General features: G+C 34.8%; 1 protein-coding gene across 1 annotated transcript; it reads right to left on the reverse strand.

Moving 5' to 3' along the window:
- Window positions 1-1,045: 1,045 nt before the first annotated feature.
- Window positions 1,046-20,432, reverse strand: DNAAF10 (dynein axonemal assembly factor 10). The gene is made up of 8 exons (XM_063078595.1): window positions 20,204-20,432; window positions 14,655-14,755; window positions 12,136-12,266; window positions 9,435-9,536; window positions 7,829-7,944; window positions 6,996-7,130; window positions 4,663-4,760; window positions 1,046-1,900 (listed from the first exon to the last, which is right to left on the reverse strand). The coding sequence occupies exons 1-8, from the start codon at window positions 20,384-20,386 to the stop codon at window positions 1,693-1,695; spliced, it is 1,074 nt and encodes a 357-aa protein (XP_062934665.1). The 5' UTR covers window positions 20,387-20,432; the 3' UTR covers window positions 1,046-1,692.
- Window positions 20,433-20,576: the final 144 nt, after the last annotated feature.

Here is a 20,576-nt window from a genome sequence, read left to right on the forward strand (position 1 = left end):
ACACCAAGAGACAAATGAAATCATCACAGTCAGCCAGGCAGCGGTCATGAAAATTGTCATCACATGTATGTGTACAGTGTCAGTTAATTGAAAGAAAACCCTGAGGACAATAGTAGAGCATGTCTTAAAGAAATGCTGCATCACCAACTCTTTTATGTACAAAGGACAATATTGTAAGGAAAAACATGAAATCTGATGACTCTGAATTCAAAAAGTGATTTAGAAGAATCAGACTTTGAATATGATGTGAAGGAATAACATACCAAATTTATTTTGTATATATTTTCCTTTTTAAGGATGCATAACAGTGATATGTAATGAAAAAATACCTATGTCTAAATAAATTTAAAAGAACATTCAATTAATATGCAACACTAAGTGATAAGAAAGAATTTTATCATAGTTTCACTGGCAGCATTTTTCTTTCTCAGTGGTATAAGATAATTTTACAATCAATAACATCTTAGATTTAATGAAATATAGGGTTTTTTTGTTCTTGACTTAAACCTCTCTAATTATACCACCAAATACAAGTGTTCTAAGAGAGATTTTCACAAATTTTCCATTTTTTCTTTGGAAAAAGAAACAGCAGGGATAGGCACTTTTAAGTTTAATTTAAGTTTACTTTTATAGTTATGACCACAGCACTGTTCTATAAAGTATTTTGGAAACTAAAAAAAGTTAATATTCTGAATTTAATATTACAAACAACTGACTCTCCATGAACTCCTGAAATCACATGAATTTTACATACTCTGAATGTTTTAGGAGGCTCTATTTTCTTGAACACAGGTAGGGGGAGACTAGGCTTAATGAAAATGTGATAAAGTCAACACCTCCAAAGGCTTAGCTAATGATATGAACATTAAAGAAACAAAGGGAATTAAGAGATACTTATTAAACATTTATAAAGCAAAAAGAAGTGACAGTGTTGATTTTATTACTATTAAGTTAACAGAACTAAAGCTTCCACAGACTTCAAAAACAGACGTTTATTCATAAAATATATTTTTTGACAAAAAATACAACTACAAAACCCCTACAATCTTATATATCTCACCATCACTTACCATAGTCAATAATTAAAAGTCTCACCAATTCAACTCCGTATTTTAAGTAAAAAGAGGTCTTCACAAATCATAGTATTTCATTTTATGAATTACATTGCTGAAAATAGTTACTAAATCGAATCCGACAGTGCCATTTTGATATTTTATAAAATAATTTATCGTACAGAAACTTACTGACACTGAAATCTCTCAAAATATATTTATGAAGGTTACTTCACAGTAGTTTTTCCATGGCAAACTATTTTAGACCAAATGGAGTGATTCCAACCAGAATAGCATAAACACTAAAACATAAGTGTAAAGATACAATATGGAACTTTGAGGATGCAGAACAAATTTAAAATATGTTTAAATATAGACAGCTATTGATTTTGTATTAGAAATGGAAGAGGAAAAGAGCTGGCCCTGGAGATTGTGGTGTCCCCATGAACAGCCACAAGCCAGCATGCAGTTAGGTCACCGAATGTACCCAGAGAGGCTGGAGACTAGCCTGGAGATTTGCATCTGTGGCCATTTTTCTTCAGCCAAATCCAACTTTGTTCATGAGGGTCAGAAGGTCCCAGAACTTGTCTTAAATTCTATAAGTGTCTCTCTGGAAGGCTTCAAGTCCAAAGTCTTCAGATCAAATTTTATGGAGTTTTGTAACAATCAGTACTCTCACCATTTGGTCAAAGGAACTACAAATACAGAGACCCCTTTTATCTGGACTCCAGTCCAAACTTGAAATGGGCTGGGTAGACAACGTGACATTCTGCAGAAGGCTGACAGAACCCGCAACTCCCATCTCTACTCCTTCTGAATCTTTCTTTGAACGCTGAATGGGGTATTCACTGAAAACAGGATCAAAGTGATAAGAGGAGATACATCTTAGCATTCACCATTTTATTTTTTATACATATACTTCAATGACTATTTTTATCAATTGATTACTGGAACTAATAAATACTTAAAGACTCTTTCAATTGTGTTGAGTTGTATGCAAAGAAAGAGACACCATTTCAACCTTGACACTATCCCCAAAATATCTCATAAAAAAGGCTAGTTCTACAAAAAACTTCTAAACATTATGTCTGTTCAGCATGCATTTGAATTTTCTCTTTTGATATGAAAGTTCTAAGCTGATCTAGTATTCTTTAATAAATTTACTTGATGCTCTTGATAACTCTTACTGTAATTCTTCTCTAGACTCAGATTGCTAAATACCATGAGCAAATGGTATCTGCAAAGGCAAAAGCTGCTAGGAACATTTGCAGAACCTTATCTAAACAGTTCCAGAATGGAGAACTGACACCAGTTTCTAATGCAGAGTTCCACTATACAGATGCAAGCCTAAGGACCTTTTGTGTACCATTTCTATTGGAAAGCACCACTGGGTAGAGATTTAGATCTAAACATCATTTCCTCAAAAAAGAATACAGCAATTCCAAGAACATTTGATTTCTTTTTTTTCAGCTGAAAATATAAACTTATAAAGTATGAAGAGCTGAAAGTTAACAACTTATAAATACTACTTGGTCTAGATTTGAGATGGGGAAAAAAGAAACACCTCTCCCCCTAAGAAGACGTGTTCCTAGCGAAATACAAAGGTTCTCCTCGGAAGGCCTTTTAAAGCCTATTAAGTATCAATTATGACAGTACCTTTATTTCATAAATGCTAATAAAGGCCAAGCATTTAAGAGGAACAAAGCAAATCAGAAGCAGAGCAGAAATGGAAGAAGCGGCTATAGGTAGATAACCTACTATTCTCTTTCTCTCAGACCCTACAAATTATTTTGATTAAAAGGAATAAAACATTGAGATGAATAAACAGTTTAAATACAGACTTTTTTTCATATGTCTCTTGGCAAAGGCTGCAGTTACTTTGTATTTAAAAGATAACAAAGATTTTTTAAACTCTCATATTATCTATTAAGGTTTTAAAAGTATGTGTGTGTGTGTTTCAAATACTCAAAAAAAGAAAAAAAAAGAAACAATATGTTGAGGCCCCTTCATTCAAAAACCAAATTCTGAACTAGATGAGTTCCTCTAGGAACTCTTGGTTAAGTGCTCAATAAACATTTACAGTGTAATTGCATTACTACCAAGGCAGACAGGCAAATGGAAATAAAGCTAAATATCATTTTACCTAAACCAATTCTCTTTGTGGGTACAATACTTGACAGAAAGCGCCAAACCAATTTTAAGACTAAACTAGACATCTGTTACGGTAAGGATTAAAGTTCATATTGAAATAAAATTTGTAATTGCATACAGACCTAACAATCCATTATAGTCAGTCAAAATTCTAGCTGCAAACATGTTTGCATATCACATAGAACATGTGGATTACATGTGTGGATTACAAAGAAAGCTGGGACTGGTTCTTCAAGTAAGTAGCTGAAGGAGTTTGGTCATCAAGTGAAATGTTGGAGAGTGCCACAGCATGGCAGAGACTGGGGTGGAAGAAATCAGGGAAGAACAATGGGCAAAGGTACTAGGAAAAGGGAAAGGAGCAAATGATCCAGCCACCTGGCATTCTCCCAGAATTCTTCAAACTTTTCCTCTGCTTTTTACTCACAGAAACCATATCACTTTGATCTAAAACACTCACACTCAGTTTTTTGTCAGCTATATCCCAAATACTTTAGCAAGTAATTTCCCAGTTACAGCCCTGTTTCTCAGAACCCCTTGCAGCTTCTAAAAGGAGCTAATACGTAGAGAAGGACTTTGTAAATGTGAAAGTCTCAGACATACTAAAGATGATGTTTTTCTTCTTATATTATTAATCAAACTTTGGTCTTTTTGAAATATCCTTCATTTATGGGCTTGTGTTGTTTTCTTCCCCGCCCCCTGTGAGTGATGTTTATAGAAAGATGTATTTTCTTTTTCCCTCCAAGTATATATTGCTTAGCTATTAAAGTATGCAGAAATACTGTTAACTCCCAATTTTTTTTTATCATAACTTTTAAATGAACAGCTGACCTAGTATCTACCACATTACGGCCCTTGGGATTCACAGAGCACACTGGGTGGTAACAGCTTTCACTGTAACTCACCCTGCCTATACATGCAAAAAGCAGACTCAAATGATTAGGTTTTTCCTTGGAGAAAACCTTACCAGGAGCCTTGGGCTCTGTCTTTGTTCTCTCACAGTGATGTTACCTGAATTTAGGCAAGTGAATTCTCATGATCTAAACTAACAATTCCAATCCTTTTTCTATCTTCTAGAGGTAGTGTTCTAATGACTAGATGGAAAGATCTGACAAAAGTCTTGGGTCAAATTTTTCATATTAAAAAAAAAGCTACAAAAACTATAATTTCAAATCTATGAAAAAAAACTATTCCTAAGCTACTCTAATATACAGAAAACACAACGAAAATGACAAATATATTTAGTGTGTCAAAAGAAGGTTAATATTTACTAAGTGTGAAATAAGTACATTAGTAAAAAAAAATGCTTAGAAAACACAATTTATGTAACTTCATTAAATTTAAAATCCTATCAAAATGAACTAAGTCAAAGGAATAGAAAAGAAGACAAAAAGTTCAATCTAATCCTACTTTCCACCCACAGTAACTTAAAAAGGAGCCATGTGCACTAGCAGAGACTTACTACTTCCAGAGGTGAAGGCCGCCAGCACCTCCAGCTGTCAGAAAGAGCTCTCTGTTCTGTGGCAGGTGTCGGACCTGCCAGACAGTAGATTTATGAGCCTAAATAGGACAAGAGGCACACAACTGGTTTATATGCTAAATAGTACACTGGAAGAGAAACTCTACAAATAAAGAATTTTTCTACTATAATTTCAACTATTATAAAAGTAATTAAGGTCATTTTCTGGCATATCTCTTTATAATGGCTATAGAGAGTTATAGGAGCCCATAAGAAATTAAAAAGAGCATCATTTTTCTTTATTGCTTTATAAAACAAGGTCTACTGGATTAAATTTAAAAAAAGAGAAAGACATTGGATTAAAAGTCCATTTAAAATTATAGTACCAAATAAATTATGAAAATATATTTTATACATTTAAATATCTCTAGTTCATTCTGAGGGGGAAGAACTCAAAATACAAAAACATACTTCTTCCTATGGGGGAAAAAAAGTATAGACTTGATTTGTTCTGAAAAACAGATTTCAGTTTTTAGAACAGTTTTATGTTCACAGCAAAACTGTGCAGACAGTATAGAGAGTTCCTGTTTACAGATTTAACTTATAGCTCCCGGAGCTTTATCTTCAATCTATTGCCATTTGACTTGTTCAGTCTTTAAAATCAGGACCATGAGGACTCATAGTATTCACAGTCATAATAAGCCAAGGCCTTTATCAGTCAGACTAAACTAAAAGATTAAAAAACGGCAACTGCAAGAAGGGGAACCGTTTGTTAGCATCTCAGCAACAGCCAGTACATCCATTCCAGCAGTGCTGTTTTCACTGTGGGGGAATAGGAAGGAGACAGAGAAGGAGAGAGAAGGCGGGGAGCTATGAATGAATGACTTCTGCTTTGCAGGAGTGAGGCTGGCAACGTGATCTCAGCCACACTTGCGCACTTCACATTTGAGGAAGTGAGTAGTCTTGACACTTGATTTTAACAGTCTTTTGAGACAATTACCATTAGCAGATAGAATCACATATCTCAAAATACACACTTTAAGTGTGTGAGAGTCCCCAAAGGATTAGGTTCAAGCTGTCAAAACATTTTAATTTGCTTTGTAGCTTAAACTTCTCTTTTCTTCTGAAAGTTGAGAAAAATATAAAAAGCATGAGGGGAGATGGCCTCTTAAGACATACCAGAGTCATTTATTTAACAGATTTAGCAATTACTGGATTAACTATACACAATATAAAATGTTTGGAGATGACACTATTATTAATAGATAATGAGAAATGTGTTGAAATTACACTGGTATAATGGAACAATCTGGTAAAGTGTTGTATGTTGCTGGTAGATATTTAATATATTCTAAAATGACAAAGGCAAAACAATATCACAGTGTTTAGCCTCTTTGTTAAGGATTTAGTTCATCAGTCAGTGACAGTAATTTATACACAATAACAATAATAAAATGAGACAAAATAGGAAGGTTGGAGAAATCCTATTGAATCCGTGGTGGTGGGAAAGGCAGCAAGGGAATGAATTCTTATTTCCTGAGCAACTTGTACATTTAATCTTATGGAAACTATGAATCCAAAACTGATCTTTCTTTCTTTCTTTTTATACTTGAGGAAGCTCAGAGTCACATTTTCAACCCATCTCTTGTAAATGATAGGACATTTCAGCATGAACTTTACATAATCTCCTGACTCCAGACATTATCTCCTTTTTTTAACCAGTATTTTCCATTTGCCCTGCTTTTATCATCTATTTTTCTAATGCTGTAATACCATGTTTCCCTCTAAGCTACCTCAAACACAAGGCAAAGTATAAATAAATAAATAAAATATTTTGAACTCCTACTATGTACTAATCACAGTAATCCACGCTCTAAATAATTGCATTTAATATAGCAAACTGGAATATAAAATAACATGTGACGTGATAACAACGTATATATGAGTATGTTTTGAAAAGCATATACTTATATAGCTATGTTTTGAAAAGTATATAGTTAGGTATTAATACAGATATTATATGTTTATTAAAAAACATGAGGCTGGGTTTTGTTGATCAAATTCCTAACATCAGCTAGGTTTCCCGTGATTGCTGCTAAACTTCAAAACAAGATTCCTAGCTAACTGAGATCTTTATTATAATCAAGAAGTCTAAAATTGATAAACTTTGGGAAAGTACTCTTTGCACAGAAAAACTTGGCGAAATCCCACAAGAATATATCAAAAATAACTCCCTTCACATAAAGACCTAGAAGGAACCTTGGTGACTAATTCTATTTATTAGTCTAAAACAAGCGATCATTCTTCTTCATAGAAGACATTTCCCTCTTATTTACCTTTTCTGAAACAGAAGCAAAACCTTTGGTTGGATGCTGTGTTCTCATGTCAAAAACGTGGAACTTCCCTTCCAGAGATGTAGCTACTAACTTATTCATACTTATGTCTTTTCTGTCAAACTCCAAGCTACATACCTGAAAATAGAGAACATTATTGATAGTCTCAATCATCTTTATTCAGGAGGCCCTTTTAAACTAAGTAAACTAAGTAAAACAGCTTTAAAATGATCAGATCACGTGAAAGCACTTAAATAATCACTTTATCTTTTGAATCAAGACATCAAGTACTTTTACTGTAGAAAAAATTCTTCTCGGTGAATAAGACCAACAAAACCATCTTGGGTTCCCATATTCAGGGAATGCATTTGGAAAGTCATAATTTAACTTTTTACAGTTAAATCAAGGCTGACTTTAGAAAACATGAGGGAACTATATTCTTTACTAAAGGTGCACAACTCAGTAACCAGAAATCTGGGGGTAATTGGGGAGGGAGTTACTATTTTAGGCTTTCCGATATTAGCAGAAAAAGGCCTCTCATTTTCTCATTTTGATATCACACTGCATGACCCACAGGGGTCCACAGCTGGGCCTCAGGGACTGGTGACACCTCTGGCATTGTACATACCATATCTGGGTGTGTGTTCACTTTCTGAAGAGAAGTTCTATGATTTTCATTAGATTCTCAAAGGAATCTCGCCCCAAAAGGTTATGAACTATTAGCAGAGGGGTTGACTGAGATAGTTTAATAGAGGTGCTTTTTTTTTTATAGTAGTAGTTCAGAGGTGAATGAAAACATGCTCAGAGAAACTAAAAAGCACTGGAATATACATTACCCCATTTTTTATATTTGTCTCCCACCGTAATGACATATTTCTGAGATCAAATAGTTTGATATCCCCATTGTCATAGCCAGCACAAACAACACGTTCCTCTTGATTATAAGCATTGCCTGGAAATCAGGATACAACATTTCAGATCTTTGTAAATGCGAATTTGAAGGCTGCTAAAAAAATCTTATGGAACTACACAGATGAGGGTACTTCAAAAAAAGTTCACGGAAAGATTTTCATTATCTTTTAATTCTATTTTTCCATGAACTTTTTGAAGTACCCTCATATAATTTATACCAAATTGGATCTTAAAAATCATATTAGGTAGAGTTCCATTTTACCAGTCCTGACAGGACATCAAGATTATTAATTTGGTATCTAATATTGAATTTTTTTAAAAAAGCTCATTCATTTAAATTCTGTACTGAAGGGATATGTGAAGGTGTTTAGTGGATTCTAAGTTGAAATAACATGTTCTCTCTATATTATATCTGCAAAGACCAGCAGATCAACCACAGTTCAAACACAGCAGGGAATAGGAAGATAAATATAGCAATTCTACTATTACCTTCTTTGTCAGTAACTATCCATGAATGTAAATAAAAATTACTTTAAAACTAATCTATTTTGCAAAATGTTTTTGTACTGCTATTTTGTCTTTGCAAGGACATCTGAAATATCCTATATTTCAAATTGTACTTATGTCCCTGAGATTGACAATGACGAGGCTTTAATGGGCCCCAAAATCATTACTTTTTCATTATAATTTCAATTTAAAACGATCATTCTACCTAAAATTTCCCCCCTATTGTATGTTTAAAAATGCTTAAAATGACAATCTTTATGTTATGTATGTTTTACCACAATAAAAAAAAAAATGAGGGGAGAAAAAAACAAAAATCAAAAAAAATCCTAAATATGTTTTATATCCTTTAGTAGCAAAAATGAATTTAAGATTAATTTGGTGCTCAGCAAGAGAGCCAAGGGCAAATATCAATTAGTCCTACAAAATTAATATTCATTAATAGAGGAACACAGTTAAGTGCATTAATAGTGGAACTTAGTTACCAAATTTATAAGAAACAATTTTGTAATGGCAAACTATTCTGTAGAAAGTAAGCATAAGGTAAAGTGTAAGGTTTGTTAGGTTACCATTTACATTTGAGGCTCAGTGTAGCCCCATTAATGGCATTTGGTTCTAAATTAGATCAATATCATCCAATTAAACAGGAGCACATAATAATAACAATAATTATAATAATAAATATTTTTGAGCACTTAATAATCTAAGAACAATTCCAACCACTTTACATGTATTAACTCACTAAATCCTTATAACAACATGATTAAGTCAATTCTATTATTAGTTCCATTTTATAAATGAAGCAACAAAGGAACAGAGAAGTTTGGTAACTTGCCCAGGCCACACAGCCAATAAGTAGCAGAGTGTGGCCCCGGAGGCTAACAATAACCATCATGTACATTTGCTTCAATAAACTATCAGAATAAATCCACAAAATAGACTATAAAGAAACTATTAGGAATTTCTTAAAGCACTGTGCTTTCTACCATCTGATACTTCAAATGCAAGAATTCTTCAATAATTTACCAAAAGCCACAGTCCAACAGTCTCTCTTGTTTTCTCCTTGTACGGGTTCCATATTAGCAACAGGGTCATCTTTTTGCCTTGGGTCCCACACCTTCACAGTTCCTGTCATAAGTAAAAGTAAGTTGGCAAAATTCAATAATGAATGATCATGTTTCTTTTCTGCATTCACTTTCTGTGGCTTCCTGTATACATGGCAATATTATAGATGTTATGACATCTGAAAAATATTCACACTTTTCTTACTTCTAATTGGGTAAGTTGTATTTGATATCAGAGATATAACCTATATGTTGTTGTCTGACTTAATTTTCAAATCAGTAGATACACAGAAAAGCTGACAATTGTTCCTAAGTTATCCATAAATTATGATTAATGATGCAAACACAAATGTTATATAATTCATATCATGCCTTATTTTTTTTGAGCCTAAAACTAATGTATTATTTATTAACAATAATACCAGTATCATTTATTTTTTTTCTTACTACCCATATAACCATTGGCATTTTTCTTATACAGATGAACAAACTCTAATTTTGAATAATGGCTTCTCATATGGGGTTCTGGAATACTATTTCACATACAAGAGAGTTTGGAGGGAAATATTAAAGTTAAGAAACACTTCTGAATTTAATTTCAGTTCTTTTTTTTTGTTTTTTAAAAGATGACCGGTAAGGGGATCTTAATCCTTGACTTAGTGGTGTCAGTACCACGTTCTCCCAAGTGAGCTAACTGGCCATCTCTGTATAGGGATCTGAACCCGTGTCCTTGGTAATATCAGCACCACACTCTCCCAAGTGAGCCATGAGCCAGCCCTTCAATTCATATTTTTAATTCATATTACAGGACTACTAACTAAATGGTGTCCCTACCTATGAGAAATGTAAATTCATGTAACGGAATGGCTAAAAGGCAAATACTTGAGAGAGAATAGGAAAAGGGCAAAAAGTCCTTAAAAGAGATAAGAACTCAGGAAAGGTGGAGGTATTCCACTAGATCTAGGTTCAGGGATAAAATAAAATTGATCATTAGAAAGGTTGCTTCAAGGAGATAAAAATTTCCCACAAATATGACAAGGGGTTATTATCTTACTCTACAGGGTTTATACAAATTGGTAAGATTTATAGTAAGTTTGCAATAGTTAAATGAGCAAAGAACCAGACAATTCATAAATCAAAATTAACTAGTAAACAAACATAGAAACAAGTTGGAATGAAGAACCATTTTTATCTATAAAATTAGGGGGAAAAAGGAAAATCAATGCTTGTAGGGTAGACTGTTAATCTACCTCAAGCACTGGAGCTGACAATGTAAATAGGTACACTGGAAAGTTTGGCAATACATTTTAAGAATCATATGTTTAAGGCCGGCCCATGGCTCACTTGGGAGAGTGTGGTGCTGATAACACCAAGGCTACAGGTTCAGATCCCTATATACCGATGGCCGGTTAGATCACTTGGGAGAGCATGGTGCTGACAACACCAAGACAAGGGTTAGGATCTCCTTACCAGTCATCTTTATAAAAAAAAAGAAAAAAAATCATATATTTATAACAAAAGAGTTACATACATGGCAATACTCAATTCTTCATTATTTTAAGCCACTCTCCCAAAATGATACACAAAAAAACTTAAACTGAATGTTTATTAACAGGGGCATGGTTAAGTACACTATGTGATGGAATATTACAGTCATTAAAATGATAATTAAGAAGACTATATGAAAACAACATCTGCATATGATACAACATTAAATGAAAAAGGTAAGCTATAAAACCATATTCGCCTTGGTAACTATGAAAAATTTTATATATGACCAGAAACAAAAGGAAAAATCCAATGGTTGTGGTAATGCAGTAGACTGAATGTTATTTTTCATTCTACATTCCTTATTGCTTTGGTGATTGAAAAAAATAATTGATTTCTAAAACACAGTGCTTGAGTACCTATTAGAAAATGACATCTCACTTTTCTTTTAAAACAATTTCCTCATGGTTTTGGGCAGCCATTAAAAAACTAGCCAAATCAATTAAGGTACCAAATCTCTCATGTACCGCTCATGAAGCAACCCAAATTCTGATTCCATTATAGCCATTCAGAGCAGCTCTGGACACCAAAAGACCTGTCCCCTGTTGGTCACTGCAGGGTGCAAAAGCTGCGTTGGAGCCCTTGGAACTCTCTACACTGCTCAGCGGATGGATCCCAGAACTTCAGTTTTCAACCAGCTGTCAATATGACAATTTTCACAAGTACTAATTCTGCTTTTCAAAAAAAGAAAATGAAAAGCTGCCGCCCACATTATATTGTCAGCTGCCTCAAAAACCTTTAACGACGTTTTAAATCCTTGAAGGTTCAGAGGAAACCATCATTGTTAGTAGGTGAACTAGCTCAACACTAAAATAGTAAGGGCTGTGCCTCCATCTCAAAATACCCAAAAGTCTGAAAAAACTGAGGGACATGCAGTCAAACCTGCTGTTAAAAAAGCAAGCCTATTAAGCAGCAAGACTGTTAGATTTAGGGGTCAAGGCAACTGACAAGGATTTTTATGTAAATATCCGAGGGCACTTCAAAAAATTGGTGGAAAAACAGAAGTAAAAGAGGATATGAATCTTTCCATGAGTTTTTTGAAGTACTCTCATACTGTAGCATACAGATTTCCATTTTTTAAAAAATTAAAAAATACACAGAATACAATGACTCACCATCTCGGCTGCCAGTCACGATTTCAGGTGCTCCTTCCCCAATTCCTAGTCCACCTATACCGTCTATAGTATTTATAATTTCTTTATGGCCCTTGACGGAATACACTGGCATCTCTGGAGCTTCCAAATTCCTAAGTAACAAACACAGCTTCTTACTTATGCCACATGTCCCAAACATTTCAGTGCACTGCTAAAACTTAAGAATGTACACCATACTTAGATTTTTGTTTAAAAATAACGGTTTTGCTATGAAAGTAATGCTAAGTAACACTACTTCTAAATTTTTCTCCCCACTTCAGCTTCTTTGAAGCCCCCAATAAAAACTGTCATAATTCAACCTGGAATTTGAACTCCTGAAACCACTTTACTTAATGTTCTTCAACGATGATCTATCTAGAACTGCTGCAAATGAATTACCGGATCTGCTTGTTAATAAACAGATTCACGGTCTCCTCGCAAGACATAATGAATCAGGATTTTTGATGGGCCCCCAAATCTACCGACTATTTGATACACTGAAGTGTGACAACCACGGCTTTAAATACAGAGAAAGGCCTGGCCAGTTAGCTCGGTTGGTTAAAAGTGCAGCCCTGTAACACCAAGGTCAAGGGTTTGGATCCCTGTAGCAGCCAGCGGCAACAACAACAAAACAAAAATGAAAACAAAGAAAAAGAGAAAATTCAAAGTGATTTAGAATTCTTCCAAAGTAGGCCTTGGTAGATGGATCTTGAGACCTTTCTGAAGGATAAAATATGGGTAATGTTTACCTTGTACACATTTCTTCTTTTATCATGTGTTATTTTCTCACTTAATTCTATACCAATTTTCATCTAGTGACATATTTTTCAATGTATCATCATACTGGTCACAATATATATTATAGCCAGTTTGGCTGAAGTTTGTCTAATTCAAGGTTAGTTAACAGAAAGGCATTCAGGAAAGTGTCAATTCCCATGTGTGCCCTAGACTGCACTAGATGGCTGGTGATGAGTGGCTGGGCAGGGTTATGCTCATACACTCCTTTTCCTGCTCCCCATTACCCACTTTCTTGTTTTTCTTTAGCTTTTCTTTTTCAAAGTTTTTTTCTTTTTTTTATTTTTCTTTTTTCTTTTGCTTTTCTATTGGAGCGTCTATCGACATTCCTCTTATTTATTCCTTCAATTATTTATACTTTTTAAAAAATGAATGCAACTATTCATAAAATGTAATCCCAACTTATTATTGGGCCAGGATTCATTAGTAAAATCTCACTAATCAAAAATTTGAGATACTTCAACCTAGTTTAGAGAAGACATTTATTTTTGTACCATCATTATAAAAGAATCAAGAGACTAAACGGGATTGTGGTTCTATTTAAAAGGACTGTTTTACTATTTTTATGGACTTCAAAGCATAATGTTTTTAAACATGAAATTATAAGACTTGTCAATGAAAATAAATTTGTAATACTTGTATTACACTAGAAAACTCTACTAGGAAGATGGTCAACAATTATATTTGTTGTATATTCTCATGCTGAAATATATTTATTTTAAAAAGTAATACTCAGACTGGCCTCTCTCCCTATTTCTCTGAAAGAGTGTGACATAGCTAGCGTAAGAACTGATGAATAAATGCTAACTTATTTATTAAGCAGTTAAAACAAGAGGAAATTAAGATCGCTTCATGCTGTTTTATGTTATGATTCTAAGACAAATAAATATATCAAAGTAATTTAATTATAAAGTAGCAGATTCTAAGTGAGAATCAAGAAAGGTCATATTAGAAAACATGATACAGGGAAGACAGTTTCTTTCTAAAACATTACTGTATACTTTAAATGATTAAAATAATACATTTTCCTGAAAAACAATTGAAGAGGAATTTCAATTCATTCAACTCTAAATATGCAGAAATAACTCTAGGTAAAACATGAAAATGAAGTCATTTGGCACATTTCTGATTTTGCTCATTCAAAATAGGTTTATCTTGATTTGTTCAACAGATGTGTTTCTTTTAAGTTGTGCTGAGATGTTAGTTAAAGCATCAAAAAATACAAACAAAAACAACAAACTTTAAATAATTTGGTAGTTCTACATTAAGAAATTAAAACAAACAAAAACTCAATGTGTCATTCTGTAATGTCAAATCTCTTGCTGAAATGTAAACAACTAATATCTCATTTTTTAGTGTTATTCATGGGCATTTTTATATATTGTATCCTTAAAGGTAGAGGGAGAATAGACTTTTATCTACAAATATAGGGCATTAAATGCTAGAATCAAACAGCATGTGTAAAAATAAGTATTGATAACATGATCTGAAACATCTAAAGAAAACTAGATTGGTATTTTTTAATGGATTTTGAATATGTAATCTAGAAATATATACTAAAAGATAATTCTCATATTTTTATAGATAAAACTGAACAAGGAAAAAAAGAAACATTTTAAAATTAGAATTCTTTCAGAGAAAGAGTCATAAGACTATCAAAGAAATTGTTTATTTCATCTGTCTGAATACCGATTAAATAATCTTACCATATTTGAAGGTTTCCATCAAAATCTCCAGTAGCTAAATATCTCTGCTGTAAAGATGTTGCACCAAATGTTCCACATTTAATGGGTTTGGCCTTTTCAATCTTGATAGAAGGGAGGAAGAGAGGATACATAATTTATTTAAGCAGTTATTTATAATACACAATATTTAAGGCTCTATTATGGGATTTAAATAAGACACATAATACAAAAGGCAATTAAAACATTTTCTGATAAAATGATCATGTCTTTCCTTTAGTCATCTTCCTATAGTTTAAAAGTATATAACTGTCAAAAAGGAGTTTTAATTTGCTTTTCCTCTTTCCTCTCATATCACTAATGAGACATTCAAATGCTAACAACTCTACCACCTCCAATGGTTTGCAATATGAAAGTTTCAGCATTTAATGTGGTATTCTTTATGATCCTCAGTAGAAATGAGAATAAAATGAAGATATTCTTTCCAGATGGCCACAGGAACAAAAATGTTTATGTGTCTGTTATAGTTTTCCCTGCACAACCCTATAAACTGAAGATGTTTTGTCCCACTTTCTCTGGGACCTTTCCAATGCATAGAGATTTATAAGTCTGTGTGTACCAAGGCACTGCTGTTAGTATGGATTAGTCAATCTTTTAAGGTTTCTTTAATTTAAAAGGCTACTGCTCCAAGTATTGTACGTAGTCACTTTAGTAAAACAACCACATACCAATGTACACTTTAAGATATGGGGTTTATTATGGAAATCAGGTGAAGAAGACCATATCACCCAAAGGGTACTTGGAGAAAATCTAATACAATACCCTCCTGTTACAGAAGGAGATAGAAGGCTAGAGCTTTACAGATTTGCCCAACTCATGTAACATTCAACATTTAATGAGTTCCTACTATATGCAAGTCAATGAACTAGACAAAAGAGGATATAAAGATGAATGAGACTGGTCATTTCCTCAAGGAGTTTACAAACCAAATATCAGTTCCTATCTGACTCCTCATATATAAGAGCAGCTTGGACTGCTCTTCTCCCATCATTAGGCCTACCTCCTTCTTCTCATTAAGATTTCATTTCAAATGCCACATCCTCAAAGAGGCCTTCCCTGCCCCTCCGATCTGAAGTGGAACCCCCAAATCACCATCACTCACCCTGTTTAATCTTCTTTATTGCATTCATCAACAAAATTATTTTACTTATTCAATTATCTGTCTCCTCCCTTTCTAGAATGTGAGCACCATGAGAGCAGGACCTTGTCTAATTTGCTTAACACCCACTAGGTGCTCAACATTTTCTGAATGAAGGTACAAATGAACATCTATTATTCCCTCAGCTCTAACGCTGGAGAGAGAGATAGCGATGGTGGAGTTCACTTTCCTTTTTCTCCCTTTTCTCCCACCACGTTTTCACATACCAGGGCTCTGACAAACCGTATAGTTTCCATCATTTACATGCAATCTCAAAACAGCTTCCATATACAGAACACCTTCATATCAGACACTACTCTAGATGTTCTTCCAGACTAGACCATCTCTTCCCTTTTTAACACATACAACAATTTTGGAACACCATTTTCAAGATGAGGAAGCAGGTTCAGGGGACAGAGGACTTGCCTAAGGTCCCCAAAGCTAGATAGACTCCAAGCTTTTTGTATTAAAATACATAAATCAATTAAATAAACATTTTATTATGTAGCCCCCACTCAGTAAACCCAAGAGTCATTAGAAGTACCAAAAAAATGTTCCAATTCTGAAATGCACTGATGAGTTAAATGGTACAGGCATGAATTAAACCTACTTTCACATTTCTGTTCTTCGGTTTTTAACCATCATTCATATCTTTACAAGGTATAAATACACAGTGATATGCTTCCCTCATGTCCTCTTTTCTCCTTGTAGTGAAGAAACATAAATGGATTTATAGATACTGGTGGTCTGTTGTGCAAGAATCAAATTAAACTGCAAATACACAAACTTTTAAAATAAACTCAAACGTATTAACATCTTCATGCAGCAAGAACTGCACTTTGCTCAGAAGGGCTGAGCTGTGCTGGCAAATGGACTTATAAAAGCAGGCGTGTTTTCTCCTTTCTCAGACATTCATGGAAATCACAATAATAGCTAAATTAATTGAGGACACTACTAAAGCTAGTCTTTATAATTCACAAAAGGGCTTCCTCTCTGTCCCTGTTAAATATTTATCTATGGAAAGAAAATATGAACAGAATTCAGTGATAACTTAAAAATTTTTTTCACTAGAAAACTGATTGGTTAAAAAAAATAATAAAGATCAATTTTGCGAAAATTGTTCCACCAAGAAAATTAGTATATATTAATAATTTTTGCTGTGTGACACTGAAAATGACTGTCAGTGATGATCATAATTGACCTAGCTATTGGTTTCTTTGCTACAATAACAAGTTAACATGATTGAAGAAGACCATGATCAATCATTCCTGTGAGAGCTATTTTTGTTCTGTCTGTGGGTGGGTCTAGTACAGCTTGTCAGTATTTCCTCCTCCACATCCTGGCACTACTTAATTAACATTAAAAGGTTTAGTCAACCAAATGCTAACAAGTAGTGAATTCAGAAGCACAGAGGCCAAAAGGCAGCACTTTATTAGCTTATTACTAATTTCTATACTATAAATATCCACAACTATGATTCCATTTTTGAGTGCCATCCCTAGTTCATATGGTACCCTTGTGCCAATTAGAAAAAAGTTGCCCTTTATAGGCTGAAGTCTCACACGTCCAGTTTGATGAAGGAAAAAGATGTCAGCTCCTACTTGAACACTCAGACACCTTCATGTGGTACAACGAACTGCCCAACTGTACCTGGAGGCCCTGTTCCTTATCTTTCTTTTTAGCAATGAAATAAGGAAGACATCAACAAAGACCAATTTGCTTCCTTCACAAGTTTTTATCTTAGATGCATGGGCTTTGGAGCATACAAATTGGGGTGGTTCTATAATGATAAATCAAGTATGTTTCATAATTTTTTTTTTTTTTAAGATGACTGGTAAGGGGATCTTAACCCTTGACTTGGTGTTGTCAGCACCATGCTCTCCCAAGTGAGCCAACCGGCCATCCCTATATAAGGATCTGAACCTGTGGTCTTCGTGTTACCAGCACCACACTCTCCCAAGTGAGCCACGGGCTGGCCCTGTTTCATAATTTTTTAATAATAATAATCCATCTAGCCCAATGGTTCTCAACCTTGGGATTCATTAAAATCAACTGAAAGAAGTTTAAAAATAATACTCATGTCCAGACCTTATTCTAGTTCAGAAGCAACAGAATACAACTGGGTCAGAATTTCTAGGAGTGGAACCAAGGCATGAATATTTTAAAATATGCACAACAAAATACACTCAGGTGATCCTGATGCACAGTAAGAGGCGAGAATCACTGAACCTGTCATATTCTTTTCCATTGTACCATCACTGCTAAATACACTGTAAGTTCTTAAGTGTTCTTGTATTTGTTTTACCCTCTTTTTAGAGAATAGACTCTTCAGGAGAAGGAATTCACCTGTCAAATACCTTTGGTCCTTATTTAGCACAATATCTAGAAATAGTGGTTCTCAGTAGATAATTTATGGTGGGAAAAAAAAGACTCAAAGAATCCAGATGAAAATATAAAAAGTTGTTATTCCTCAGGATGAGATTATAGGTGGTATTTTCTTTTTCTTTCCTATCTGCATTTTCAAAATGTTCAATCATGAACACATATTACTTTTGCTAAAAAACAAAATTACTTTTTGAAAATTGCTAGAATCCTCCAGAATCTCTAGAAGAGACAAAGAGCTTTTTACTCGATGGAATAAGTATATTCCTGAAATATGTACAAATCACATATTCTTATTTTTTAAAGTCACAAGTTTACAAATGCTCTCTGGTTGAGCTTCAATTAGCATTTGTTCCTAATACTTCACATTAAAGTTTCTTTCTGCTATTTCATTTGTTCAAACTCCTGACCACAAGTTAATGATCAGTAAATCAATATTAAAATTTCCCAAGTTATGCCCTATTTACAGACATACACTCACTCATTCTTTTAACAAGTAATTTATTGAGTCGCTGCTCCTTACAAAAACACACTTTAAAAAAAGGCATGTCCTTACTCTCCAGGAGCTTACAATCTAGTTAGAGATACATGGGACAGAATATATTTCTGGCACAGAAAATAAGTACTATAGGAATGCACTTTGTGTGGGGATCAGGAAGGGCTTCATACATCATATAATCTGAACCAGACATTGGAATAGCAACGGGTGACTGGGAGCTAAGTGATGAACAGCATAGGAAAGGTGGAAAAGAACAAGCCATGTTTAGAAACCCTGAGTGGCTGGCTAGAGAAAACAAACAAGAAAACAGGCACTCAGGGAAATTTAAAGTGGGATGGGGTCTTCCATACCTTTGCCTATCCAAATTGTATTCATTCTTTACCTACCAGTTTACCCCTATCTCCTCCAAGCCAGCTCTTTCCATAGCTTTTTATCCCTGGAGTCTCAACCTTTCCTGCACTTGTCTTATTACAACCCTAAACACCTGATTATAACTGATCATTTTATTCAGGCAACCCAAATCAAGACATTTTAAAAATTGTAAGCAGCTATAAAAATGCTAGTTATTATTTTCTAATTCTCACTAGTGACCTTTACGAAACCTGTAAATCTGATCTTGCCACAGCCTGTTTAAAGCCCTTCAATGATGTTCCATTTTTCTTAGAAAAAAAGGCATAAACCCTTTAAATGTCCTACAGATCTTGCAACGTTTGGTTCCTGCTTACCCCTCCTGTTTCTTAAGGAGATAAACTTTCTCCCATCACTGAGCCAATCCTGTTCTCTTTGGAAATCTAGTCCTCTGCTCCTAGTTTGGCCTAGCTATCTGCTATTCATCCCAAATCTGTTTTTACTCTCAGAGAACCATGTTGCTTTGTGTTGGAGAACTCATCTACGTTTGTATGTATGCGTTGTTGGTTTGATTTATTTAACTTATTATCTCTGCCACTAGAAAATAAACTCTATGAGATAGGGACATTGCCATTCACATGCCTGGCACTCAACTGATACCAGGCACTCAACTGATACTTGTCAAAAGAATAAATGTGTTAGGTTGTCTCTTTCAAATACACTGCACGCATCCTGGTGTTTGCTTTGGCTCCGCTTGCATGAAAAAGCATTTACTAACATGGGCCTACTAACAGACTCTCAACAAATAACTGCGAACTTTCTAAAAGGTCCTCGAATTTAGACAAGACATCTTAAGTTCACTTTTCAGAGACCTCGCGCTGGACTGTGCTGGGGGTGGAGGAAGGGGCCGGCTGGGCGCGCATGTACTAGCCCGCCAATAAGAATTCAGGGCTCGAAAGAAAAGCTTTAAGTCGGAAGCATTCCTCAACTGCGATCAGCTTCTCTGGTTCCACGCAGCTCGAGCTATGCTTTTGGGAGACGCTGGACGAAGACTTTGGAAAAGAGAAATGCAGACCCCAGAATCCGCACTTGCCCCCAACGGCAGTCCTGATCCTGGAACTGGGTCGTCTCAACCCGGACACCCACCTCCCGAAGCAGCTTCAGGTCTCCGTGCTGGATTTCATACAGCTGAATGACGCCGGTGCCCCGTGCGAAGTTGCCCATGGTCACAAATTTGGCGCTGCAAGGCACCCACTTACAGTCAAACACCGTGTAGTTGAGGCCCTTCTGGATATGGGCGATGATCTGAGGCTTCTCGAAGGCCGACATGGTCAAACCAGTTTCACCTCCAGCAACTGCCAAACCCAGATCCTGACGAAATACTAACCTGGAAACCAGTCTCCAAACATTAAGGACAGTTTGTCCCTCCTGTTTGCCGTACTCTGCCCCAGCAAGTCGGATTTAGTTATCTCCAGTAATGCCAGATGCGCTCCTGAGATCACACAAGATGTTTCTCCAC

Source organism: Cynocephalus volans, chromosome 14, assembly GCF_027409185.1.
Source record: "Cynocephalus volans isolate mCynVol1 chromosome 14, mCynVol1.pri, whole genome shotgun sequence".
Taxonomy (NCBI): Eukaryota; Metazoa; Chordata; class Mammalia; order Dermoptera; family Cynocephalidae; genus Cynocephalus; species Cynocephalus volans.